Source organism: Octodon degus, unplaced genomic scaffold (assembly GCF_000260255.1).
Source record: "Octodon degus isolate 3935 unplaced genomic scaffold, OctDeg1.0 scaffold00021, whole genome shotgun sequence".
Taxonomy (NCBI): domain Eukaryota; kingdom Metazoa; phylum Chordata; class Mammalia; order Rodentia; family Octodontidae; genus Octodon; species Octodon degus.
In genome coordinates, this window is record NW_004524597.1 from 20,894,123 (window position 1) to 20,921,817 (window position 27,695).

The 27,695-nt window shown below is 38.1% G+C and overlaps 1 protein-coding gene across 1 annotated transcript in view; it reads left to right on the forward strand.

The window, feature by feature from the left end:
- Window positions 1-27,454, forward strand: part of Cpne8 (copine 8) — a 250,510-nt gene extending 223,056 nt beyond the window's left edge. The window contains exons 18-21 of the mRNA XM_023711426.1: window positions 3,583-3,685; window positions 5,271-5,328; window positions 10,027-10,100; window positions 25,748-27,454. Of these exons, the coding sequence (XP_023567194.1) occupies window positions 3,583-3,685; window positions 5,271-5,328; window positions 10,027-10,100; window positions 25,748-25,936 (424 nt within the window). The 3' untranslated portion in view covers window positions 25,937-27,454. The remainder of the gene's footprint in view (window positions 1-3,582; window positions 3,686-5,270; window positions 5,329-10,026; window positions 10,101-25,747) is intronic.
- Window positions 27,455-27,695: the final 241 nt, after the last annotated feature.

A 27,695-nucleotide genomic window follows, 5' to 3' on the forward strand; every position in this document is an offset into this window, starting at 1 on the left:
TAACAAGAGGAGTAATGGGGTGGCAGTATCATAAGATAAAATTTGCTGTTAATTTGTGTTGATATATTTTAATGCATGTATCTTTTTGATATTAAGGAGAGTGAACCCATTGCATAAGTCCTAGATAAGTTGCTGAAATGAAACACCCTGTGGTAGATTTTCACTTAGCATGAATCCCTAGCTTTGCAAGAGAGAGGCAGGAGGGGAGGGGAGGATAATAAAAACCATTGCTTTGAGGGGTGCTGCGAATCAAACTCAGAACCTCTCACTTGCCAGGCATGGGGTCCCCCCAAAATTCCTGCATTAATCTTTCTGTGTCTTCACACTCTCCCTTGCCTTTTAAGGAAGTAATAAGATGAAAGAATCCTTCACAAATAGGAGCCCACCATGTATGAAATTTGTATAAACACTCTTGGAAACTTTAACAGAAACACTAAAAAGAAAATGTTGAAGTGCCCCATGCTGACGTGGTTAACTTTTCTCTCAGACGTGTCATAGTAAAGTATGAGTTATAGGCTGGCTATATTTGGACAAAAGGTAGAGTGGTGGCTTTTAATAGCATTTTAATTATACAGTTCAGTGAAGGACTCACTCACCATCAGGTTCTGCTAAGAAGCCTCTGTAATGCCTTTTAAATAGAATTGACATCTTCAAGGCTGTGAATTTCTGGCATGGCCTGGAAGAGGGGTTGAGGTGTGGCCAGTGTATACCTTTTACTTCCTGGATTTCTGCAGCAGATTAATTATTTTTATTGTCAGTATGTAATACCTTTGAAATAAAAGGCTGCAGAAGAAATAGTGATGCTGCATTGATTTTGTTTGAAATTAAGTTTCACTTGCAGTGTGTACCAACATGCAAAAAATGCCATAGAAACAGCAAAGGGTTTGAAAAGATGAATTTGAAGTGCGGGTGATGAGAAAGTCTAACATGGGTTGGATGCTTCTTAGGTAAAGTCTGATTGGTTTTCAAATTAAGTGTATTTAGAAGTACAGAGAGTACACAATAAATATATCTTTCTCAAGCATTAATTCCCTTCAAGTTCGATACAAAACAAGTGTGTGTGTGTGTGTGTGTGTGTTTTATAAAGTAAAATGCAAAATTATTGAGTTTTTAAAGTAATGAACGAACTTCACAGAGAGCAAATTGGTCAAGCAATGGCCGTGACTCATCCTCATGTCAGACACTGACAAAAGGATGTATAAAAGGCGGTACAGGGCTACAGGATAAATCCTGAGAGTACTTGGCTGATCTTATCAGATACAAAAGTTACATTTCTTGGTATATAGGTCTTGCTATATCTTGGTCTTAACCATCCAGTAGAAAAGTATAAAAATGAGGTATATAAAGTAAATCCATATTAATACGATGAGCTGTAAAAGGCTCAAGTCAGTAACTTCTGAGGATAACCCACTAATATTATAGACCGCTACACAGTGTTAGATTGTTTAGTTGAATTCAAACACCTATAGTATTTAGATGCCAATAGAATATTCACCTCTGACAGGACAAAAATAAATAAATAAAAATTAAAATTAGAAAAAAATAAAGTAACAAACTTCAGAGAAATTTCAAGTCTACTATGATCCATTTCAGTCTGTTCCCAGCTCCCTTCATAGTATGAATGTGAATGTGGTTTCCTTTGAGACAGACATCCCTGCAAATGAAAAGAAAATCAGTCAAATCACTTGTGGTGGAATTTTAAATGATCATGTCACGTTTACCTCTCTTAACAGATTTTTAATCTGGTACAATTTGCCTTTTAAAGAGAATAGTTTGGTAAGAAAAATCATACAAACAAAACTGTTTATTCAGAAGCTTTTCTTCTATTTCTAGCCTAAAATATAAAACTATGTTTCTGAACTATAATTGGTAAGAAATGCTTTTTTGAGAAATAAAATGTTTATTTAAATACTAATAACTGAATTCTTGATAGCAATTGCTAGATTCCTGTTCTTAATGAGACGTTACATTGGAGAATAGGTTTCTTTCTGCTTTAGATTGTTTTCCATTGGTCGTATTACTTGCAAATGAAGATAGATTCCTTAAGGCCAAGCAGGAGTGTTCAGGGCTCCAGAGTCTTTCTGACGGTCCCTTGTGGCAGTACTCTAGCCCTGTCTTCGCAGCCACGAATGAACACGCCACTCCACTGTCCATTCTCATTTTCATTCTCTAGACTTGCCATTTTATGAAATTTTAGTTCTTTATACGATTGCTAATTCTGCTGTCTAAGAAATAAGTTACGCTCTGAGATGATTTCCTGTGGGTCTGTCTCCATCCCATGCAAACATGATCTCTTTGCTCTTTCTGGGTGAAAGCTATTTTATTGGTTCATCAGTGTCATTTTTCTTGAGTCTATTTGTATCTGACCTGGCTGTGAAGACTTTAGAAATGTGGGCAAGGTCATCTGATTTACTATCTTTTCTCCTAAAAACACGAGCAGGCTTGCTGGGTGTGAATGACATAGCAGTCATCTACAAAATTTATAAAAACTATCCTATTGACAGTGCAGTCTAGATACTTGGACTGTAGAACATCATATAAACAGAAGAAATATAATAATATACACCGTACTGATCAAATCCTTAATCCAGATTATCAAGTAGTACTTGGTAAAAGTTCTTAGAAATTCTTCAAGCACTAGAATATATTATGACATCATGCATAACGTATTTACTTGATTAGAATTTTCCTTTCCATCTTATACCAAACACATATAAACTGGAGCTGGACACAGGCACATGCCTGTAATCATAAGCATTCAGTGACCGAGGCAGGAGGAACATAAGTTGAGGCCACCCTGGATAACTTAGTCAAAATTTATCTCAAAATTTAAAAAGTAAAGAGGATTAGCGGGAGAATATAAATTCAGTGTGAATACACTGAATTCAATCCTCAGTTCTTCAGTACAAAGAATATGACTTGGGGGTGTGTCAAAAGGTGTTTCTCCTGTTGCAATTGTCATATTGAGGTGGAAATACAGTAACACAAAAGTAAACCATTTGCATTTGTACATTTCAGTAACATCAAGTATCTCATATTATTGTATATCTCTGTCATAGAGCCGACAGTTCTATGCGATTTCAAAGCAAAACTCCTTTTATATTTTTGCTCCAATTTATAAAACACTATGACTTTTTAAGTAGCATACATGCACGTTACTAATCCATACAAAAATGCGAAGCTATGCTATTCTCTCAGTTTTCAAGGTAAGAAAATTCAGACAGCCTAAGTGATTTAATGAAGATCATACCCAGAGTGGGTTGCTTAACTGGGATAAGTCTATTTCCATCCCTTTGTTCTAAAAAAACCTTCCTCTTTGTGAACTTTTCTGTTCATGTGCAGATGTCCAGGTCAGCCCCATAGTCCTCCTGTGTTCTGGCAGGCGCCGCCATTGCCGTCACGCTAGTGTGTTATTCCAGAAAAATGTGTACTCAAGAGCTTGCTTAATATAAACCTCTAAGATGTTGAAATATGTTAAGATCAAAAAGGCTTGTTAACTCTTCCAAATGGTTACCAAGCACCACTGTGCAGAGGGAAACTTTTCCTTTCTGGAGTATTCCTTGCCTTTGCCTTGCCTTTCAGATACGCGTCTTCAGTGAAGGATGGCTCCCAATACTTCGTGCTCCTGATTGTGACCGATGGTGTCATCTCCGATATGGCTCAAACGAAGGAGTCCATAGTCAATGTGAGTAGGGGCATCATTGTAGGTGGTGTGGCGGTGAAGTAGGACGCCCAGACCTTTGTAGCACATGGTGGTTTTAACCTTACCCAGACCGCTACACTTATCTGTCCCACTGACCCATCAGCTGAGTCAGAGCACAGTTCTTGTATGTCTTTGAGTGAGTGTGTGTGTGTGTGTGTGTGTGTGTGTGTGAGAGAGAGAGAGAGAGAGAGAGAGAGAGAGAGAGAGAGAGTTTATTTGCCTGAGTGTATTTGACTTTGGCTAATATATTACTTTCAGGCTCTTGTGTACAATCTTCTGCCCTGTACAGCTAGGTTTTTCCTTAATATCTACCTGTCCGTAGCATGCGTCCTACCCTAGCTAATTCCTATTTCTGCAGAACTAAGTAGGAACTGGACACGACTTAGGTACATGCTTTACTGTTCATTGTAATTCCTACTTATACATCTGGTTTTTATGATTTAATTACCTGTAAAAATTATCTTAGAAATTTATACTTACTAAATGTAGATGTCTATTAAAATTATATCTATTTTCACATACCATTTCTATACCCAGGCTAGCAATGTCAATCCATATAATAAAGGCTAACAATGTTTGGTACAAAGTTGACATTTAAAAGCGAGTTGTTCTGAATAAATCACTTCCCAAGTCTCACTATTTTTAGTAACACAGAGAAACATAATTAGCTGTGGTTCTAGAAAGATAGTTACGTATGTGCAAGAAGCAGATCCCTCCGAGTTGTTTTTAAAGAAAAGCCTTGGATGGGATGTAAACGCATTCCAGTGTTTTAATATGTTTGTTTATTTTTAACTGAATATATTTGGGTTGAGTTTGTTTTGATCGTCTTTATGTTCTGGTCAGTGGCCTTAGTTCACACTTTAAAATATGGATTTATAATTTAGACACAGTGCAGTAAAAAGTGTTATTCTTTGTTCATTGACCTTCATAGCTGAAGCTGCCTGCTGCAGCGTGCCATCTATCTATCACTGGGGCTCCCACCCTTCCCATTTAATTATTTAAAGTAGTAATATAATTCGAGGGCTACCTATAATGAAAAAATGCATTATAACATCAAATATTTAGTCTCCCTCACAAGTTCATGGATATTTAATGCATAAATTAATAATACTAAAAACAACTTTCTGTAAAGACCATTTGTTTATATTGTTTACTGAGAAATGGCTTTTTCTGACCATGTTTAACTCTGTGCCAGGTAGAGTAGGCGCTACTGTTTTGTGGGTCTCACGCTGAGTTCTCCCGTTAGAAATGATTTTGTTGAAGAGAAAGAACAGTAAATAAACCCAGGGACACTCAGCATCAGCCAGGGAAAGCTTTGCCTAATGGTAGCCAATGAAATCCTGTGCTCCAATGAAATCTTTTCTAGCTGAATTTATGCAGCAGGGGTCATTCCCAAGGAATAGGTTAGTGTCTGCACGCAGCTTGGCAAGACTGAGAGTGAAATCAAGCATACTACGCTGTTAATCTTGAATATGCAAAGAAGCTATGAAACTGACTTAAACCTTAGCGTATTTTCTTCTTAAGAACTCAGTGCCCTAATTGATACCGAACTGTGTTCTTTCTTAAGGCCTCAAAACTTCCGATGTCAATAATTATAGTAGGCGTTGGGCCAGCAGAATTTGATGGTGAGTAATAAAATTTCACTTATATTCCTTAGGATCTTATTTAACTGAATGTATAACACGCTTAGCTCTGTCATTTTCCATGTAGAACAATGTAATTGTTTGGTTTGTATAGCAAATCCTTGTAGACATAAATATGCATGGCTCATGAGGATGTCTATTAAGGTAATACAAGATTCTGTCTTCTGGTGAGGACACCGACTCCCTAGTTTATAGATTAATTCAAAATGTAGCTTGACATTTCATTAGAGATCAGTAGTTTGTACCTCAAAATAAGACTTAAGACTGATAAGGTGATAAATCGAGATTTAGGTCCCAAGGCAAAACACACTCTGGGTTCACCAGAGCCTGGAAAGATGAGCACTAAATTTGTACATCGTTAAGTTGTGAAAAGAAATGTGAACATAATGATAATATGCTAATTTAATAAGTTTCCAGACCCTGGCTAATTAAGAGACGTTAGCTTTAAAATAAGGAAGTTCTGTCATGTGAAAGAGCAAAGTGAAGTGACAAATGAAACTGGGCAGCTGAAATTTAATGAGCCCTTATTTATAATTAGGGGAAATTGGCTCACTGAATAATTTTCAGTTCACCCAGGCCTTGTTTAAATGCAAATTAGATGACAGGTGTTTGTGTAACTCATGATTTAGGGTAGACATCTTTAAGGATAATCAGTTTCCAGTCATCTGAGGTGAATTATTTTTAAGTAACTTTGTGTTGAACAGCAGTTGCATGCATGGGTTCAAGTTTTGCTTGTTTGCTTGCTTAAAACAAGTTTGTTTATTAACAGTGGCTATTTATTTCACTTAGAACTTGGAGAATAGTTTTAGAATGTTTGGAGCCACTTTTGGCAAATCACTCATTAATTTAGCTATGCAAGTGGCTAAATAAAATATGATTATCACTGGAGCGATTTTTGCCCCCTGCTCAAGGAAAAGTCTGGACCTGTTAGTCTCAGGTTAACTACTACAAGAAAGTCTCTTGGGTGGGCCCTGAGTCCCTTAGATTTCTACACGTGGCTGGCCATCCTTTTCATCATTATACTCTTCTGCTTTCTAAAGAAAGTCATTTAACCCCTACTACTGCTTCTGCTGATGTTCCCTGAATCTTTGAGTATTTGTGTCTGCCTGCGCTGCGCTTCAGAAGTGAACTTGAGCCATTTCTCTCAGTCGGGAAAGCTAAGCTCCCTCTTTGTTTCTAGTGCCCTGTGCACTCGATCATCTGCATTCACCAGTAGTCTACAAACTTCCTGGTTGCTAAGCTCAAGTAACTCATATTGTCTTCTTTGGCCACTGTTGTCTCTTGCCTCCAAAGGATCCACCACTCTTGCATTTATCTCAGGTCTCCCAGACTCCTTTGCAAGTTGTTCTGTTAGATTGCCCAGAGATGGTAAACCTTCGCTTTTTGTCCTTCCTGAACACCCATGCGTGACACCTGGGCCCAAAGCCTTGACTTCCCTGGTGTGTATTTCTGGCTGCACACTGCTGTGCAGCCCAGCAGGCATAGCTGTTTGAGCACTATACCCACCACATGGCCACCTCTACCTACTTCCCTAGGTTGGACACAACACATCATCATTTCCTTATCTGAGATCTTGAACTCACTGAAAATATGTGCAGGAGTCACTCAAAGAAATATATCAGCTTTAATACTAGAAATGAATGTAAGAATTTTATTAACCTGTGGACAGAAACTTTCCATCGTTTCTTCCCCAGGGATCAATATACTACCCCTCATTTCCAGCCTTCTGCGGTAGGAGGAGCGTGGCTCCCCTTGGCTGTTGGGGCTTTAGATGGAAGAGTAATGCAGGACTATAGACAAAGAAGGAGCTGCTTTCCTGGCAAAGCTCCTCCTGGAGATAAGAGTGATGTTTTCCTCAGGGAATGAGTGAGCAGGGAGGTAGGGTATAATTATCATTGAGTGATTACTGCCCTCGCGCTCAAGAAAAGGCATGACAAGTTTTATCAGGATAGAAAATTTCCAGGTCCAGGATTAACAGAAGTCATCTTGCTAGGAAGCAAGAGCTGCTTCTCTAAAGTATTTTTCTTTCTTTTCTCTCAAAACATCTCTCTTCTCCCATAGCTGAGAAGAAAAGGGAAAACATACTCATGTTTAAATCAGAAAGCCTCTGACTTACAATTTCCTGCTGTCGTGTCGCTGAACCTCTGTCAGCACCACCAGGGCTGTGGCAGCGTGTTCACGTAGCCCACGTGTAGGCTGGCATTGGCAAAGACTGAAACCTCGCTTGCACAGTGGGTCCTCTAACCATGTAAATCCACACCTACGCATTTCTAACCAGAAAGGCATTGCGTGGTGTGGGCAAGCACTGTGCTATTTTGCAATCCGTGCTTTGAATGAATTATTAAATTAGTGAGTATTCATACTTATTTCTATAGTCTAATAAAAAAAATTTTAAATGCTTTGCACAATTTTCCTTGGTGATTTTCATCTCTCTCTACAGCTGAAAATCACCTTCATTATGAAAAAAGATTATCCAGGCAGGACGTTGTCTTTTTCTGTAAAAGAGGGGGTCAAAGATTCAATTAGTGTAGGATCTATTTTGGCTTTGGTTCAAGTTAGAGGAAGGGCCAAGTAAAAGGAATTCTAAAATAATAATGTCTCCCATGGCTAGAATGATGTTTGTCTGCCTGTCAGGCACCTTTCCAAGAGAGGCACTGGGGGACAGTGGCCAGCAACCTGGAGAGTGGAGTATCCCCTCTACCTCTACGTCTTACACACCAGTTCTCTTGTTCCTGAAAGCATGGCCTCCAGCTGGTCCCCAAGGCAGCCTTTCAATCCAAAGCCATGCTGAAAGCTGGAAAAGTCTTTCATAGACTCTCAGCTTTCCACAGGATTACCTGAATTACTGTCATTGTCTTCATTAGTAAGCATGAAACACTCTCAAAGAACAATAAAGGTTGTACAGGGCTCTGGAAGTCGAGATTTAGTTCGTACTCTTGTTCTTCTCAATTTAGAGGAAGTAGAGAATAGTTGATATAGTTTGTTAGCACTAGAATATTAGAGCCTAACATGGTGGTGCACGCCTGTAATCCCAGCACAGGAGGCTGAAGCAGGTGGATCATTATGAGTTTGAGACCATCCTGGGCTACAAAGTGAGTTCAAGGCCAGCCTGAACTGCATAGTAAGATCTTATCAAAAATAAATAAAATTAAAAAATAAATAAATAAAATTCAGATTTATTAGCATATTAAAGGATGAAAGAAAAGTGTTAGTGTTTGTTGACATTTCACATTCAGTGTACAATTATATCGCAGAGTGGTATGAAAATTGGTAAAGCAATCCTGGGTGAAAGCAAATCAATTATTGAAGATACTTGAGCACCCTAATTACATGTCTCTGAAGTAGAGGGGAAAAAATAGCACTGCAGAGTATCAGCTCTTTTATATTTTGAGTAAGTTGATTACCTTACTGGTTACAATTCATACATTTTACAAAATTACGGTATATTATGTGTCTGTGAATGATGGCTCTCCACCAGTTGTATAAACTACCAAGGGATTAGCTAAAGTTTCATGAACATGTTATAGAAAGATGAAATTTGGGGGGCTGGGGAGATAACTCAGCAGTCTGAGTGCCTGCCTGGCAAGCACAAAGACCTGGGTTTGATCCCTAGTACCGCAAGCTGAGTCAGCCCCACGCTGAGCCAGTCACCATAACCAGGCATGGTGTCACACGCCTGTAATCCCAGCACTGGAGAGGCTGAGACAGGAGGATCATTACAAGTCCAAGCTGTGTAAGGATATCCTGTGCCAAATACATAAATAAGTAAATAAATGAATTATTTTTAAAAAGAAAGATGAAAATTAAAAAAATGTTTATTGACACAAGTGCATAATCTAAATCCTAAAGAAAATAGTGAGGAAGGTAGGATTATATTCTGGCTCAGTGATATTTTATTTTTTGTTGTGAAGAGGAAAACATACAGGCACTGTGGAGTGTGGTAAACATTGTGCGTGTAATAAGGAATTATCACTAATAGAATTATTCTTTGAGCACAAATTATAGCATCTCTTGTATAATAATTTAGATAATTTTCACTGAAAACTTAATAAACTATGGAAAATGCTTCTACTTGAGGCATAGCATTATGCGGAACAAGCCATCCCTTTACGTCACAGCACTGCAGAGTACCAGCTCATCTGTGCAGCCTTGAAATTATTTCTTAACCAGTTCAAAATCATACTTTATTCAGTCAACACAGAACTGAAAGTGCCACTCTGCTTTGCAATTTATTCAGAAAGTAAAATTAGGTAATGAAGATATATAACTTGGTTGTGGTTCCTTCGTAAAAATGAAGTTCTAACATGTCTTAAAAATCCTGTAATTACTGCCAAGTTTCTTAAGTTAGAAAGAAAAATTAAAACCCATCCTACAAGGCTAGAACCTGTACCCTGGAGCGCTGAACCACAGCTCCACAGTGCTGTGGCTCTGCCGGTCTTTCAAAAGTGGTTTGAAGGTTTGGCTCGCTTTTTTTCTGTGAAATACTCATTCAGCCAGTTGTGAGAGAAGCGAAGGAAGAAACAATATTGATAGGTTTTCTGTGTCAACGTGGGACATACTGCCTAGGACATATGCCATGTCTAGGTATGGACGGTGTATCTGTATCAGTATGAAGTTTTGCCCACAGTTTTAGGATTGGACTAAAATGTGTTGGATTGATGGTCCCGTTTTGCTTTCCAGCGATGGTGGAGTTAGATGGAGATGATGTGAGAGTCTCCTCCAGAGGAAAATATGCTGAGAGGGACATTGTGCAGGTAAGACTCTAAGGAGAACCGGTCTGTTTGGTTCACTGTAAAGATCCCTGTCTGCACTCTGTTGTAAAATACAACTTACATCAAAATCAAGACATTTAGGGGGCCGGGGAGATGGCTCAGTAGAATAAGCACTTTCCCTGGCAAGCACAAGGACCTGAGTTCAATCCCTGATGCCGCCAAAAGCAAAAAAGACTTAGTTTTTTTTAACTAGCTCAGGGGGCCTTAAACGGGGGGCCTGGTGCGGCATGTGGTGCTGGGGATGGAACCACAGGGGATGGACCCTGCGCCTAGCTGAGCTTGCCCAAGCAGGCGCTTGAGACAACTGAGCTAACCCACAAACCCCCTCTTTTCTTTAAGTTAAAAGTGTTGGGTATACAGGCATGGTGCCTCATGCTTGTAATCCTAGCACTTGGGAGGCTGAGGCAGGAGGATCATGGCGAGTTCAAAATCAACCTGTGCTCCAAAGTGAGCTCAAGGCCAGCCTGAGCTGCATAGTGAGACCCTGTATCAAAAAGACAAAAAAAAAAAAAAAAAAAAAAAAAAAGTGTTGGGTATATTGTCTCAGCAAGAAAAAAGGAACTGAGACAGAGAGGAACTATTGCTTTATTTAGCAGAACATAATTTATGTAAATAGATGAAAGTATTTGCAAGAAAGTGAGAGTGGCACATTGGGTTTCAGGTATCAGGAGTTCCGCAGAACCAGGCTCCTTGGGTGAACATTCTGTTCAACCACTGAATAGCCTCAGTTTCTTTGTATGAAAGTGGGAATGCTTAGGATTCATGGCCAGCTCGCAGAGGTGTTCTAAGGACTAGATGGCTTTTACCGACAGAAGTGAAAGGATGGCCTGGAAATTGGTGTTGCACAAACAATGGCTATTACTGCATGGGGGCTATTTTTAATACATTGCTCTTTAGTTGCCAATCTACACTCCCATTATTCAGCAAGTTTGCCAAAGAACTCATTTATTAAGATTTAAATTGGGGCCGGGGAGATGGCTCAATGGAATAAGCACTTCCCTGGCAAGCATGAGGGCCCTGAGTTCAATCCCCAGTTATGTCCCCTCCCGCCCAAAAAAAGATTTAAAATGATGAGGAGAGGGCTGGTGAGATAGCTCAGTGGTCTAAAGCGCCTGCTTAGGCAAGCTTAGGCAAGCATGCAGGGACCTCGGTTCAATCCCCAGTACCACATGCAATGCCAGCCTTGCCCCCAGGGTGGGCTGAGCTGACCATAAAAAAAAGAAAAAATAAATAAATAAAGGAAACATTTTTAAAAAATGAATAAAAATAAAATGATGAGAGAGACTAGTTCACGTTGATCAAATCCCAAAGAATTTAATCCATGAACCAAAATAACAAAGCTACTTGTTTTTAAATCAGTACTCCTTCAAGGACCAAATGTATACATCAGTAAGCATAAAAGTTTCTTCTAGAGCCATCCTCAGTGATGGAGAAAAACAGCAGAGAGCAAAATGTAATAGTATGACTTGAAGAAATGTTCCATAGGGCTTGCCTGTTAGCTTAGCTGTTTAAGTGGGTTCGACCCCCAGCTCCACAAGCCACACCATACCTGCCCTTAAGGAGGCCTAAGCCAGGCAAAAAAAAAAAAAAAAAAAAAAATCCTTCTGAATTTAGACTGATGTGCTGGGCCCCCCTCTCCCCTGGGGCTGTGCTGAGATAGCAGTTGAGACTGGGTGTGGCGGCACAGGCCTGTAATCCCAGCTCCTGGGAGGCTGTAAACAGGCGGATCATTATGAATCCAAACTAGTAGTAAGACCCTGAACACCCTGTACACCCTTCCCTAAAATTCAGAAAAAGAGAAATTGTTTCATAAAATGCTCACAAGTGGGGAATTCATCTTTCCCTTTAAGGTAAGGCCCCAAGACTTAGTTCTGTAGTTGCTCTTAGCTCATTGAAAGGAAAGGCTTCAGCCTAGATTGTGTGATCATGTTTTTAGCCTCTATCTTGCAATATGAGCAGCTACTTTGAAGACAGCAACACACACTGTACTAACCATCTTACTCTCCTGCAGTCTTGTTTTGAAATTTTATATAGTTTTTATTGTTTAGTTTTCTTTCATTTAAAATAAAACAGAGTTTTAGTTTCTCTTTAATGTATTTATTTCTCTTAGATGCACATTTGAATTTTAGGGCCTACCAGTTTCAGGGCCTTCACTCGATCACTTTTCCCTTTACTTCTGGCTCTTAATAAGTAAACTGGAATTACCAAAAAGTATCTTTTTCTACATTCCTATTATCAGAAAGTAGCACTAAGATCTTCAGTAATTTAGAAACATGGAAACATTGCAGACTTTTAAATGAGGCAAGGGGCCAGGGAGATAGCTTAGTGGAATAAGTGCTTGCCTGGCAAGTGCAAGGTCCTGAGTTTGATCCCAGATACCACGAAATAAGTAAATCAATAAAAATAAAAATAAATGAGGCAATATGTATTCTTCAGTCCTCAAGAAATCTATGCAGATAGATAGATAGATAGATAGATAGATAGATTTTTTTTTTTTTTTTTCGGAACCGGGGATTGAACTCAGACCTTTGCGCTTGCCAGGGAAGTGCTTATTCTACTGAGCCATCTCCCAGACCCCTCTGTGCATATTTTTAAAATTTTTACTTTTATTAAAAATAGTTGCAGGACAGCAGTATGGGAGTTGGTATGTGGACAGAACACATTTGAGTTCTTCCATCCTCATCTCTTCCCTTTCTCTCCACTTCTTCCCTTTCTTGGCCCTACTACCAGTTGCAGAAGATCTATCTGCCTATTTCCTGTTGTCTGTTACTTTGCTCATTATTTACTGAGTTTCTCATACAAAAGACATTTAAACTTGTGTGTCTAATTTATTTCTTCTAGCATTATGCCCTCCTGGTATATCTATTTTCTTGCAAAAGACTCAAATTCATCTTTCCTTATAGCAGAGTAGTTCTCCATTATATATAAATACCACATTTTCTTTACCCACCTATTGATGGACATACAGGCAGAGTTCAAGATTTAGTTATTATGAGTTGTGCTTTTACAAACATAGGTATGCACATGACTGTATTACTCTACTACACTACAACTCTTCTGGGGAGATACCTTTTGAGGAGATACCTAGAAGGGGAACAGAGAGTTCAAATGGAATTTCTAGTTTTAGTGTTTTGAGCACTATCTACACTGATTTTCATAGTGGTTCTTCTAGTTTATATTCCCCCTGCAAGGCAGAATGGTTCCTTTCCCCTGCAGCCTCACCAGCATTTGTTATTATTCGATTTCTTGATAATAGCAGTTCTTTCTAGAGTAAAATGAAATCTGTGTCATTTGACTTTGCATTTCTTTAGTGATGAGAGATAACCAACATTTTTCATGTATTTACTGACTATATATACTTCTTCTGAGATGTGTCTATTCATTTTAGTTGTCCATTTTTATGCGGTCTTTTATTTGAAGGGATTCTAATTTTTAAGTTCTTTATATAGTCTAGATATTAGTCCTCTCTGACATGTAGCTGACAAAATTTTTTTCCATTTTTAGGTTATCTTTTTACTTTGTGGGTTGTTTGCTTTGCTGTGCAGATTTTTAATTTGTTATCTCATGTGTTGATTCCCAGTATTATTTCTTGTGCAGTAATACTCCAATTTATGTATACTATATATATTTTTATATATGTACCTACATATAAATATATATTTCTTTATCCAGAGTAAATGAACTTAGCATAACATGCACCAGAAAGATTATAGCTATTGTCTTACTTTCCTCATAAGATTGTGGTTAGAGAAGTAGAAATATATATCTAAATTATTCAATTTATGTGCATTTTACATATAGAAAATGTTAGAATCAGTATTTCACTCCAGACTCTTACTTGTGAGTGAATGGAAAGATAAATAATAAAAACATAGATAATTTATAATTTACGTTTATATTTATAATTTATATACTTGACAGCAAGGTAGATGTTTGCTTCAGTGAGTCCCTGTGTTTGGCTGTGAGAGGAAGGCACACGGGTCCTGAGCCCCACCTCTTCAGAGGGGAATGGAAGGTGTCTTGGTGTCACCGCAGCGTGTGGTGGAAACTTTTTAGAGGCGCCAGCAGAGTGGGCGTCAGTGTTGCTTGCAGAACAATGGCCCGTACCCCTGCCACACCCTCCTGCAACACAGCCATGAAGAGAATACTGTCCACAGTCCTACAGAATCGGGCACAAAGCCTCACGTGGGATGAGTTGGACACATACTCTTCATTTCGGTGTTCTGCAGGATAAATAGCAGTAGCATGAAAATTGATATAACCAAATACATTCCTGAAATAGAATTCTATACAATGTGCAAAAAAATGATTAAGGAAGAAAATATAATTTATGAATATGACCATATAAGGAGTAATGTTCACTGAGGTAAAAAAAAAAAAAAGTTCATCTGTCAGCAAAATTAAATATTATAACAACTATAGGAATTTTTAAAATGAGAATTTTAGACATATTAAACTTTCTGACCTAATAGATTTAGCAGAATGAAAAACACATACAGTAAATGACTAGGCTAAATGGTTGTGAGAAAGGGCATAAGGTGATGTCATGGAGTTTTTTTCCATAATTAGTCACATAATTATTCACCTGAACCTCATCATCCTAATTTTAAGTCTAAATAATTACACCTTATTTAATAGCTGTCACGATCTCCCCAAAACATCAGATTATAGAAGTATGAGTTTGAAGTCCTTTAAGATGTGTTACATTGCTGTTGTGCTGTTTTATAAAATGATCCAGGAAAGCTTCATATCTCAGAGTTTCATCTAAATGATGCTAAAGAGAAACTTAATATTAGTTTCTTCCTTAGGAAGTAGCCAAGATCGCTCACATTAATAGTTTCCTTGGCAAGGATCAACATATTACGCCAGTGCAAACTAAGGCTCATGACTATGTGGCTAGTCTGGATAGACATGCTGCCCTGGACAGAATATTGAGACCGGATACAGATCATTTATAAAAATACAATTATGTCACTCTAAGCATGAACAATTCAATAAATCTCTGTTCCCTTTTATTTCATTATCTGTAGATTCCAGGTTTTTCTGTGTTCCCATGAGGTTGTATGATGTCAACACTGATAGTCATAACAACAGAGATATGTATTAGCGTAATTATGTACGTTTGCATTTAGTTAGTTGGGCCACACTAGGGATGGTATGCAGGGCCTTCACACTGAGCTTTATCTGCAGCCTGTTTTTGACAGGACCTCACCAAGTCTCTAAATTGCCAAGGCTACCCTTGAACTTGCAGTCCTCCTGTCTCAGCTTCCCAGAATGCTGGGATTATAGACCTGTGCCATCTTGATCCTTGATAACATATTTTTTAATCTTCTATGTGTTTATTTATTTGGTATACCATCTTTCTACACAGATTAGCCTCCTAGTGATTCTCCTGTCTTAGCCTCCCAAACACTGGGATTACAGGTGTGCACCACCCACCTGGCGTCAATGGCCAGCACTGTGTGCCTGGGGTTCCAGAGCCTGGCATGGCATGCTGTACTAGGGATTGAACCCGGGTCTTTGTGCTTGCCAGGCAGGTGCTTACACCACTGAGCTATCTCCCTATCCCTACAGAATGACTTAAATTTGATCACTATATTATTTAAAGCTAAAAATGAAGTTTAAATTTTTCTTGTCCATAATCCGTAGCTAAAGATAAACAGAATCTGAACTTACTCCTAACATGTCTGGTTATCCAAGGTGATTGTATAGTTTTCATTCGGAAACACCAACATGCCATTTCAGATTCTCTGCCACCTGGCCTGAGTTTCATTTCATCTAGCTATGAAAAGATGGTTGTTTTCTCCTGAAAAATCCTAAAAAGACTCCTCCAAAATGTTTACACACCATCCTTGAGCTAATTCTCCTTTCTTTCACTTTGTTCCCATATAATTTTTATCTTTCTAAAAGTATTCAAGAGCCATATATATATATATATATATATATATATATATATATGATTTTATTGGGATTTCTCATTTTTACATGACTATGATCTAATATATCAGAATAATTGGGGTTCCAGTGATGACTCATATTTGTGGTGTATAAATAATGCCTTACAAAAAAATAAATAAATAAAGCCTTACAATCTAATAAGAAAGCATTTTGCATGTCACTCTTGTCACACGACCCTGTAGCGGATCGTATGTCTTATTGTTTTAAGATTGCAGCTATACTATATACAGTAGCAGAATGGGTTCCCATCATGGTTATCTTAAAACTAAAGACACTTAGCATCTTAAATCAATATATGTGTAGGCATTGTGTTTGCTTGTTTGTGCTGTGGAATGGTCATTGTGCATAATGCCAGGCCCATTCTTCCTGGCTACCTGCAGTTGCTGGCCAGCCTATCATTTCCTTAAAAATTATATTTAAATCATATTTTCCATTAAAAGGAGAATAATAACCTTCAAGGCTTAGACTGAACAAGTCTCTAATGGAGCGCTACACAGTAGGAACAATCAAACAAAATTGAGCAGGTCAGCAACTAAAAGCCCATTTGCCCAGAGTGACTCAAACTAGTTTTTGCAAGTAGCAAAGCCAATCATTAGGGCAACCATGTGCAACATTTTCCTTGCACTGGGTACATGGCAAAAAAAAAAAAAAAATGTGGAGTATCAAGGATATCATATTTTCTACACAGGAGGATGCATTTATTTGTATTCATCATATAAATGTGTTAAAGTCATGAGAAGTGAAAATGGACTTACTCTTCTAAGTTGAGCCTACATTTTCAGAGCCCAAGTTGTTTCATGGTCAGAGTGCATTCACAAATGCGTGGGAATGTTTTTCAGGGTTCTCAGCTACCAGACTCAGAAATGAGAGATTGGATGAGAAAATAAACAGTGATCTGAGGTGCTGAGTAGGAGAACATAGTGCTAGAAGGATATGAGCAATCTTTCGAGAAAAATTGAGTTGCGCATTTTGAAAGCTGTAAAATTTTATGCTAAGAAGATGTAAAGGAAGTGAAGAGTCATTTGTCAGTTTCATTTTCTCACAGAGTAGTTCAAGACATGACTGAAGAGTTTAATGTTCTAGATACTTTAGGCTTAAAGAGTAGAATGTTCTGAACATCTTTTTCAGCTCCCATCATACACGTAGCGTGGAGTATGTTCTCAGGCTATGACTAGATGTGCCAGTGATTCTCAAACTGGGACTAAAGTGGCACCTTAGACCTACCCCTCCATCTCACAGACCTCAGTAAAATATGATATAGACCCTCAGCTTGGGTTGAAAACTAGAATTTCTTTATTAATTTTTTAGATGTAGGTTTCTAAGATGGTTGAAACTATGTGTGGTCAAAGAACACAACTGTGCATCTTTAATTGTGGCATTGTACAGCAGTGGTGGCAGAACTGTGGCCAACTTTCCACAGCGAGCTCATTGGGCCACTGAAAGCCCTAAAAGATTTGCTATCACTGTTCTAGAATATCTTAAAAATGAATTTTTATTAACTTTAATTTTTGAAATTTCTATGCTATTACACACTTTTTAGAAAGGTAAAAACAGTAAGTTTTTTGAACAATAGAAGGTTGCAAATTATTATTTTTGATTACCTGCTATTGCACTAAAATTTAAAGGGGATAAAATATTCCTTGTATTTAATACTTGCTCTGAGAGAGAATAGTTTCTGATTTATTTTGATCATGTAAATGAATAGTAATAGTAATGAGGACAGTGAGTGACACTATCACATATGGTACCAGAGCTTAAACTTATACATCCCTTAAATATCAATTAATTCAGCTACCTAATAAAGTAGGTATTATAATCATTATCTTCATTTTTAAGAAAGAGGAAACTGAGGAAGAAGTTGAAAAATAACTGTTACGGTTTGTGTGTAGCTGTCCCCCAAAGCCTCATGCAGTTATTGAGGTGTGGTTCTAGAGTTTGTGATGAATTCATGAGCCAAGGCTGGCATTAAGGGTGTGAGTGCTACACCCTCCCTGGGGCAGAGAGCCTGCAGGCAGTATAAGGAGAGGAGCAAGGCTTGCCTCTGCCACTGCTGCCACTGCTCCTCCCTTTCGCCTTTGCTCTTTGCTGTTTTCTACCACCGCGAGCTGCTGCTCTGTGCTGTGTGCCGCTGTGCCTTGGAGCCAGCTGAGTATGGACTGAAACCTCTACAAACTGTGAGCTAAAAATAAACCTTTCCTTCCTTAATTCTGGGTGTTGGGTATTTTGTCCCAGCAGTGAGAGATAAGTAACCGAGACAATAACTTAGCCATGAACATTCAGGTCATGAGTAGTAGAACCAGACCTTAAATGTAAGTCTGATTCCAGAGTTTTGAGAATACGGAAAAGAGTTGAGTATAATATTCGTGGTGTGGTGGAAAGAAAAGGAATCAGACCTTTATAAAGAACACACATGATCACGATCTCACCTTTCCTAAAGAAGCACCAACTATGACAGAGATACACTTGTTTCCTAATATTAACTTACCAGCAATACATTTTCAAAGAACTATAAAGGAGTTTTTAAAAATATTTCAGTTAACAACATATATAGTACACCAAGTGTATCAGTGTTACTAAATATTAATTTTTGAATGGTGTACCTTCTAAAATGTGTGTGATTAAGTGTAAACTATACCACTATAATTACCTTTTTCTCAATAACCTTCAACTGTGACTACTGTTTTCTCACTTTGTAATTTTAGTTTCAGAGAAAAAGTAAACCTTGACTCGTCTTTCTTTTGTACTTCTGTTATTTTTGCTAAGAATTCATATTTTAATCACAGTTAGGCAGTGTAACTTCACCAGAGTCCGTATCTGCCTTGTTCTCCTCTCAGCTAAAGACCATATTCATGGGGCTGGTGAGATGGCTCAGTGGTCTAAAGCACCTACTTAGAACAAGCTTAGCAAAGCACAGGGACCACGGTTCAATCCCCCAGCACCACATGCCAGCCAGCCCCGCCCCCTGGTGGGCTGAGCTGGCCACACACACACACACACACACACACACACACACACATAAATAAATAAAATTAAAAAAAAAAAAAAGACCATATTCATGCTTAGCCCCTCCCCCCCAACCTAGTGCCGTTCAGGAGAGAAAGGCGTTTCACCCTTCTATCCCATGCATTTAAGACCTGAGTTTTCTACATGACAATAAGATAGGCTAGAATTATGGTGACATAGGTGTGCTTCTGCTGGAAAGTGTCTTTTTTAAAAAAGTAATTTTCTTGTTTTTTTTTTTTTTTTTTTTAAAGAGAATGCTTTCATTGCATCAAAAGAAAATTACATTGGCGATTTAGTTTCCTAAAATTTTAACTTCGTTTATATGTAGCAATTTGATCATTTTATGTTTCTTAATAACAGTTGCTTTATAAAAGCACATCTTGAATACCATTTTAGTCAGAAGCGAGCAATTCAGAATAAATGTAAAAACAATTATGAGATGAAAATGTTCTTGCTCTCTCTTTCTTTGGAGAAAAAGAATGATTTAGTTTAAACTTTTAAGTACTACACTTGAAAGTTTTCCAACATTCTAGAATGTCTTCACTATGCCTTAGCTCTGGAGATCAAAATTTGTTTGCTCCCAAACTATAATAGAATTAATAGTTCTAATCACTTGAGGTTGCTTCAAGAATCATCATAGGCAGATTGAGCGAATGGCCTTAAACAGCACAGTGTTTATTAAGCAACCTCCACCCTTTTTGTTTTGCGTTTTGTCTTTTTGAGACAGAGTTTCACTGTGCATTCCAGGCTGGCCTTGAACTCACTTTGTAGACCTGGCTGGCCTCGTACAGCAATCCTCCTGCTTCAGCCTGCCTAGTCAGTGCTGGGAGTCAGGCTTGTGCCACCATGCCTGCCCTTAAGCAGCCATTCTAAATGGGAATAGACTCAAGGAAACTGTTGCCAGAGCATTTGATGTTTGCTATAAGGGCTCACATAATTACTTATATAAAGATAGAGCATTCTGGGGAGGGCCTGCCGATTAGCTCAGTTGTTTAATCACCTGCTCATGGAAACACAGTCAAGCACAAGATACCACAGTTCAATTCCCACCTCCACCTGCCTTAGCAGACCTGCCCTTAAGGCAGCCTGAGCTAGCAAAAAAAAAAAAAAAAAAAAAAAAAGAGCATTTATTTCCAGAATATATAAAACTAAGAATTATAATATTTAAATAAGTATACCAAAATCTCATGTCAAGACTTTCCTTTCACTCCCAAATAGTAGGTATAAAAAAGTTAAAATACCATTATCTCAACTCTTAGAATTAGAGAAAACAATTCTAACATTTATTTGGAACCAGAAGAAACCTAAAATAGTGGGGAAAAAAACCCCGAAACCAAAACAGTCTGGGCAACAGAGGCAATTCAGGAAGCATCACAACTGTAACTTGAAATCATACTACAGAGATAAAAAGAGCATGGTAACTGGGTAGAGTGGTACATGCATTTAGTCTCTGGACTAGGGAGGCTGACGCAAAGGGTTGCTATAAGTTCAAGGTCATCTTGGGCTACAAAGACAGTGCAAGGCCACCCTGAATAGCATAGGGAAACTCTCTCTCAAAAAGACAAAAAAAAAAAAAGCCCAAAAATAAAAAGGATGGTATTTTCAGTAACAAACAAGGCTCACCTTTTAATTGTGACATACCTTTCTATTTGTATTTCTTCTTTTGAGTTCTTAAACCAGGGAGACTATGTGATATTTACACCTGTGGGTCTGGTTTATTTCACTTATAAGTATATCTTCAAGTGGTGTCCACTTAAATGTGAAGGCTTCAGGTTTATCATTCTTTGTAGCTGGGTAATACTCCATTGCATAAAAATACATCTTTTTCATCCATTCTTCAGGTGACAGGCATCTTGGTTGTTTGCAAGATTTGGCTATCACAAATTGTGCTGCTATAAACATAGGTACACATATATCACTGTGATATGATGTTTTCAGTTCCTCTGGGAAAATTCCCAGTAGGGTAATAGCTGATTTGAATGAGATTTCTAGTCCTAGTTTTTTAAGGAATCTCCACACTGATTTTCATAATGGATGCACCAGTCTACATTCCCACCACCAGTGGAAAAGGGTTCCCTTTTCCCCACAGTCTGTCCAACAGTTGTTGTTGGTTGATTTCTTTATGATAGCCATTCTTTCTGGGGTAAGATAGTATCTCAGTGTTGTTTTAATTTGCATTTCATGGATGGCTAGTGATATGGAACATTTTTTCATGTGGTTTTTGCTTCTTTAATTTCATCCTCTGAAAAGTGTGTGTTCATCTCGGATGCCCATTTCTGGACTGGGTCTTTAAATTTCGGCCCCTAATGTTTTTTAGTTCTTTATAAATTATAGAAAGCAGACCTTTGTCTGAGTGCTTACTTGTCAAGATTTTTTCCAGAGTTGTGAGTTGTCTTTTCACTTTGTTGGTAATTTCTTTTGACATGCAAAAACTTCTTAATAAGAGGAGGTCCCAGTTGTTATTAACACAATTAAAAGGAAAGCTAGAACTTGAAGATTGGACAATGAAGAGAGAGAATGAAAAAAGCTAGGAAACATGACAGGGGCAAAGTCATACATTTATATGTACAAGATGGGCAAGGCAATGATCCTGAGAATCTTCAGTAGGATTTTGAAACTAGCAGTTAATTGGTAGGATTCTTACCCTGACTAACTATATATGCTGATACCTGTGAACCAAGCAACTGCACTGAAGATAGCAATGTGTAATAGAAAGGTCATGCTTGGAATGCTTGTCATTCTGGTCTTCTAAATACATACTTCATGTCATGACATACCAATTATTACCATACTGTCTCACAAATAAAAGGGTTTTTTTTTGTTTTTGTTTTTCTTTTTTTTTAAATAGGTAATAAAAAGACACAAGAAAGAAAAAAAAAGTCACAGGACTGTCCTGCTACAATGCTGTATATGGTTAGATTTCTAAATTTCTGTGTAAAAATATGTTTATTCCTATTTTTTTAATTTGTTTCCTTCATATTCTGTAATGTCTTAAATTTCAACACATCAATACTTGATGGAAGATACCTGTTCCACATTATGCCTAAGATGTTCAATATTTAGACAGATAACTCCAGTAAACCAAACATATGTTGCAGGGTAATAATAAGCTTCTCTTCTTGAGGGTTAACAACCAAGTTTACAGATCAAAAATTGGAGAAAAGGAAGGGCTAAAAGGTCCACCACCATTTTTGCCCTTGCCTTTCAAGGTCAGTGAAAACTGAGGACATAGGAGAACCTGTACTACATCATATAACTCAGTTATGCCCCAAGTTTTCTGATCAAGGAGATTATGCAGCCACAGAGGAATGTGATTGATGATGTATAGTGTGCCCAAGGAGAGTCACATGGAGAGAAAACTTTCTCTTAGGTTTTCACAGAGAGCAAATTGGTCAAGCAACAGCCATGACTCATCTACATGGCTGACACTGACCAAGGATCTACAAAGTGCAGTACAGGGTTACAGGATAAATCCTGAGGAGACTTGACTGACCTTATCAGATACAAAAGCTACATTTGTTGTTATATAGGTCTGTCTTTATCTTAGTTTTTTTTTTTTTTCGGAACTGGGGATTGAACTCAGGCCCTTGCATTTGCCAGGGAAGCACTTATTCCACTGAGCCATCTCCCTGGCTCCCTTTATCTTCGTCTTAACCATCCAGCACAAAAGTATAAAAACGAAGTATAAAAAGTAAAGCCATATCAATATACTGAGCTGTAAAAGGCTCAAGTCAACAACTTCTAACATTGCCAGTCTTACAGAAAACCCACTACTTTATGGCCTACTGGACTGTATTGAGATAGTTTGCTGGATTCATGCACTTATAATATTTAAATGACAATGGAATACTCTTCTCTGACAAAACTAAACAAAAAAAGGGGATACAAATGAATGACCATTTTGTATCTGTATATTCAAAATAGTTAGGAGAGATATACAGCTACATTCTCTTAATTCAATGAATAGAAGGATTTGTTCTAATAGTGTTTGTAAACAGAATATCATATCTGCATCTTGTACAATGAATAACCACTGGGACAACAATATGCAATGTATTAATTATTGAAACTGTCCTACTAACCAGATATGAAACCGTCTCACTGCTATTTGTTTCTCAATAAAATTATTGAAAAAAGGAAAGGCTCAATGGAATGAAAGATACAGAAACAACTCCAAGCACAGTCAGCCTCCTTATCATTGACAAAGATACCAGACACTCTCACTGCAAGAAGGAAAGCCTCTTTAATGGTACTTGAAACACTGGCTTTCCAAATGCAACAGACAAAAATTAGACCCATAACTCTCACCATGTAGTAGAATAAAATCAATATGGATCAAAGATCTAGATATTAAAACAGAAACTGTAAAGTTTATGGAAGATAGAATAGGTAGAGCTTTTGAAGACAGGCATAGGCAAAGACTTTGTGAAGAAAATCAAGACCACACAGGAAATAGAACCATGAACTAAGAACTGGGGATCTCATCTTATGAAGGACTTTTGCACATCAAAAGAAAATAGCAGAGTGAAGAGAAAACACACAGAGTGGGAAAAATTTTCCCAAGTGTGCCTCAGACAAAAGACTAATATCTAGAATATATAAAGAACTCAAAATAATCAGACACTTTTTTTTTCCCAGCTCCGCCCTCCCTGGGGGTGAGGCTGGCGCAGCGTGTGGTGCCGGGAATCAAACTGCAGTCTCCTGTGCTTGTCTCAGCTTGCCTAAGCAGGCTTTTTAGACTGCTGAGCTATCTCACCAGCCAAACACTCCAAATTTAAGAACCCAGTCTAAAAATGGACATCTGAAATGAACAGACATTTCACAAATGAAGAAGTAGAAATGGAAAATCAATATATGAAAAAATATTTAATATCACTAGTCATTTGATAGATGAAAATCAGAAGAGCACTGAGATTTCATCTCACCCTGAAAAGAATAGCTGTTTTGTCAAGAACTCAACCAACAGCAAAGGCTGCTGGGGCAACAAGAAGAACGAGTTGCAGATGGTGCAGCCACTGTGGGAGTCAGTGTGGAGGTTCTTCAGAACACTAGGATGTTAGGGCCCATTTAACCTAACTGTTTCCTTTCCTGGTATCTTCCTGAAAGAATTGAAAGCATCAGACCTCAGTGATATATATGCACCTGTGTTTATAGCAGTACAGTTTGTAATAGCTAAGTCTTAGAGAAGGTTTTTTTTTTTTTTTTTTCCAGAACCGGGGATTGAGCTCAGGTGCTTGCGCTTGCCAGGGAAGTGCTTATTCCACTGAGCCATCTCCCTGACCCGCATGTAATAGCTAAGTCTTAGAAACAGCCCGAGTACCAGTGTTCTTTTTTTAATGCAATGTGGGTTTTTTATACAGAGGAGTATTATTCAGCTATTAATGAGGATAAACTTGAGACTCTGATAGGTAAATGTGTAGAACTGGAGACCATACTCTAAAGTGAAATAAACACACATGTAAATATCACCTTGTTTCTCTACTGTGAGAAGCCCAGTGTGAATGAGGACCAAATATATAAGGGATATTATGAAATAGAAGAAAATGCACAATTGGGAAGGGGAGTCAGGGTGGAGGAGCAAGAAAGGAAGGAAAGTAAAAGGAAATGAAAGGAAAAAGGGGTAACAAAGCTTTTTGAGGTAAGGTGAGGGGTTGAATGGAGGGTAAGGGAATGAGGGAAAAAAGAGAAATTGAAATAAATCATGCACAGGTACAAAGTCCCTATGATGAAAGTGATCATCATGTGTATTTAAAATATACCAATAGGGCAGGTGAAATAGCTCAGGGGACTAAGCGTCTGCTGAGGCAAGGCCAGGGACCGGGGTTCATCCCTGGTACCACATGGTGCACTAGCCTTGCCCTTGGGTGCACTGAGCTGGCCACCGAGTCCAGGCGTGGTGGTGCACACCTGTAATCCCAGTGCTAGGGAAACTGAAAACAGGAGGATCACTATGTGTCCAAGCTGTGTAGTGAGACCCTGTATCAAATACAATAAATAAATAAATAATACTAATAAATTTAACAAGTTACTAGAATTAAAAAAAAAAACCCTTAGACCTTGGGTATATTAAAAAAAAAAATCAACCTCTGGGACAAGATTCAAAGTACTGAAGATTTCAGGCTCATTTTGCTAGTGGATATGTGGATTTTACATTCATTGACCATGTAATATCCAAGTAATAATTAAAAAATCATGTGGTGATACCTCTGCTACCAGCTGGATATTACACTGAATCGGATAATATTTGTTCCCCATGCTACAGCAGGAAGACAGTTTTGCATCAGAAGCTTAGTTTGATATGTAATAATTCCATCTGATAGAAAGCAAAGCCCCTGAGAGGTGAACTTCTTTCTCCTGATGCAAGTAGGCATAGAACCCGGAACTACAGAACACAGGGAGCAACGTGATGCATAAGCAGGAGCCGGCAGCCTGCAGGGGCTGATGGCAAACAAGCAAGAGAACTATACCCTTTTGTAGGTGAGGTGCGCATCGAAAAGTTCTGATTACTGTTGTAGTTAGGTGTATCCTGTCAGATATTTAAATAATAACTGTTAGTCATCTCAGTCTTACACTGGGCTTCCAGACTTCTCCGACAATGAAATATTCACACGTGCAGATGTTGTGCCCACGCAGTCATGTGAAATCATCTTCTCTCGCTTCTGTTTTAGTTTGTGCCGTTCAGAGATTACATTGACCGAAGTGGAAACCACATCCTGAGCATGGCTCGACTGGCCAAAGATGTCTTGGCCGAGATCCCCGAGCAGTTTCTGTCCTACATGAGGGCTCGAGGGATCAAGCCGTCGCCCGCGCCGCCCCCGTACACCCCGCCCACGCATGTGTTGCAGACGCAGATCTGACTGTGCTCCAGGAGGCACCCCGCGTCATCCGCCCTCCACTGAGAACTGCTGAGTTCCTGTTTCGCACCTGGTGCTCCGTCATGAACCAGGGATGAGATACTTTTCTCGGGTTGGTTTCAGCAGTTCTAGTTAATGTGCTTTCTCGGATCCAAAATTCTCTTCCTAAACCAAAACTGTAAATATGGTTGTTGCATGAGCGACAGAAAACTTGTTTAAATGCTTGAAGCAAAATATGGATATCTTCTCTGAATCTTTACTTTTTTTTTTTTTTTTTTCCTTTTTGACAAAACAGCTAATTTCCAATGTATTGTTGGGAAAAAGCACAAACTCTGTTTTTAACTGAAATATTGTCCTTGACTGCTGTATGTAGAGGAGAGCAGTCTCTCTGTATCAATGTTTACATGTTACTACTTTTTAAATTTCAATACTTTTATAACTGTTCTTAAGAATAAGAGTTTTGAATATTGAATCCTTTGTCTTCTAAATTGCAATAGCTATAAATCACAGAGCAATATCTCTTTGAATGACTGTCTGGACAAACACAGTTGCAAATAAGAGAGAAGAAAGATGCTTCCGATTTCTGAGTAGCTGAATTGTCATAAGAAACCACATCTGCTTAGTAATAAATTTCTCTGAAATATTGGCCACGTGCGAGAGTTTAAGCTTAGCAGGTGGGTATCCTGTAGCAACATGCATTTTTCATGGAGTTTGGGTTCTAGATTTAGACTGCGGTCCGTTTATGTTTTGTAGCTCAAAGTAGAAATAATAAAAAGTCTAACACTGCACCATAAATGCACAGAAACTACTTTGTGTAAGTAGCATCCTTATATTGTAATGCTGTGTAGAAGGACTAAAACCAATAATATTTAACTCTGAATCATGTAGCAGATGTTTTAAACTTTTTATTCCATTGTATCTTGTCTAGATATTTTAATTCAAAGGGATACTGGCTCTCTTGAATTGGGATTACTTGTTACCACCTTTACACTTCTCCACCAAGGTGCACAGGCTGGAGGCTTTTGTGAAATTTCCAGTTCAGTATCTACAACCATGTGACTTAGTGCACAACACATTTGTGAAATAACCTACGACTCTGTACTGACCTGCCTGTCCACAATTAATTGTAAAGAGTTTTTGCATGTACAGTTTTTACAACAATTACAGTTTTGTGAAGTTGTGTCTAAATTAAAGCATTTCTTCAGAACAAATGGCCTTAAATTCTCACAGAATTCCTGGAAATGATTGTGAAATTGCCTTCAAAAAACAGAAAAGTGTGTTCTTTTATTTTTCTTTTGTGTCAACAACGTAACTGCTTTATAATATTTTTCCTTATCTATACCCAATTTATTACTTGGTTTATTTCTACTATATGTTGTTCTTTGTCCCACCTTGACTGAGGGTGACTTTTATAGCATGAGACTATTTTATTGAAAAAAAAAATACACATATCTAACAGAAACTGTTACAAAACTGTAATACTACATTGTTCATTTTTAAGTATGTATTAAAACCTTGAAAGGAATAACTATTTTCTTTGTATATTTCATTTATGGATAGCATAGAGTCTGATTTTCTTACATATTTATGCCTGTCTTATTTTTAATCTACATTTTATCTACCTTTATTTATCAGTCCAAGTAGCAAAGATAAATAAGATCAATATACTTTTCTTCTTATCAAACAGCGGGTGTTTTTCTTTTACCTGACCAGAGAAAAGGAAAGAACTTGTTCTTGTTTAAGTGCTAGGGTAGCCAGGCAT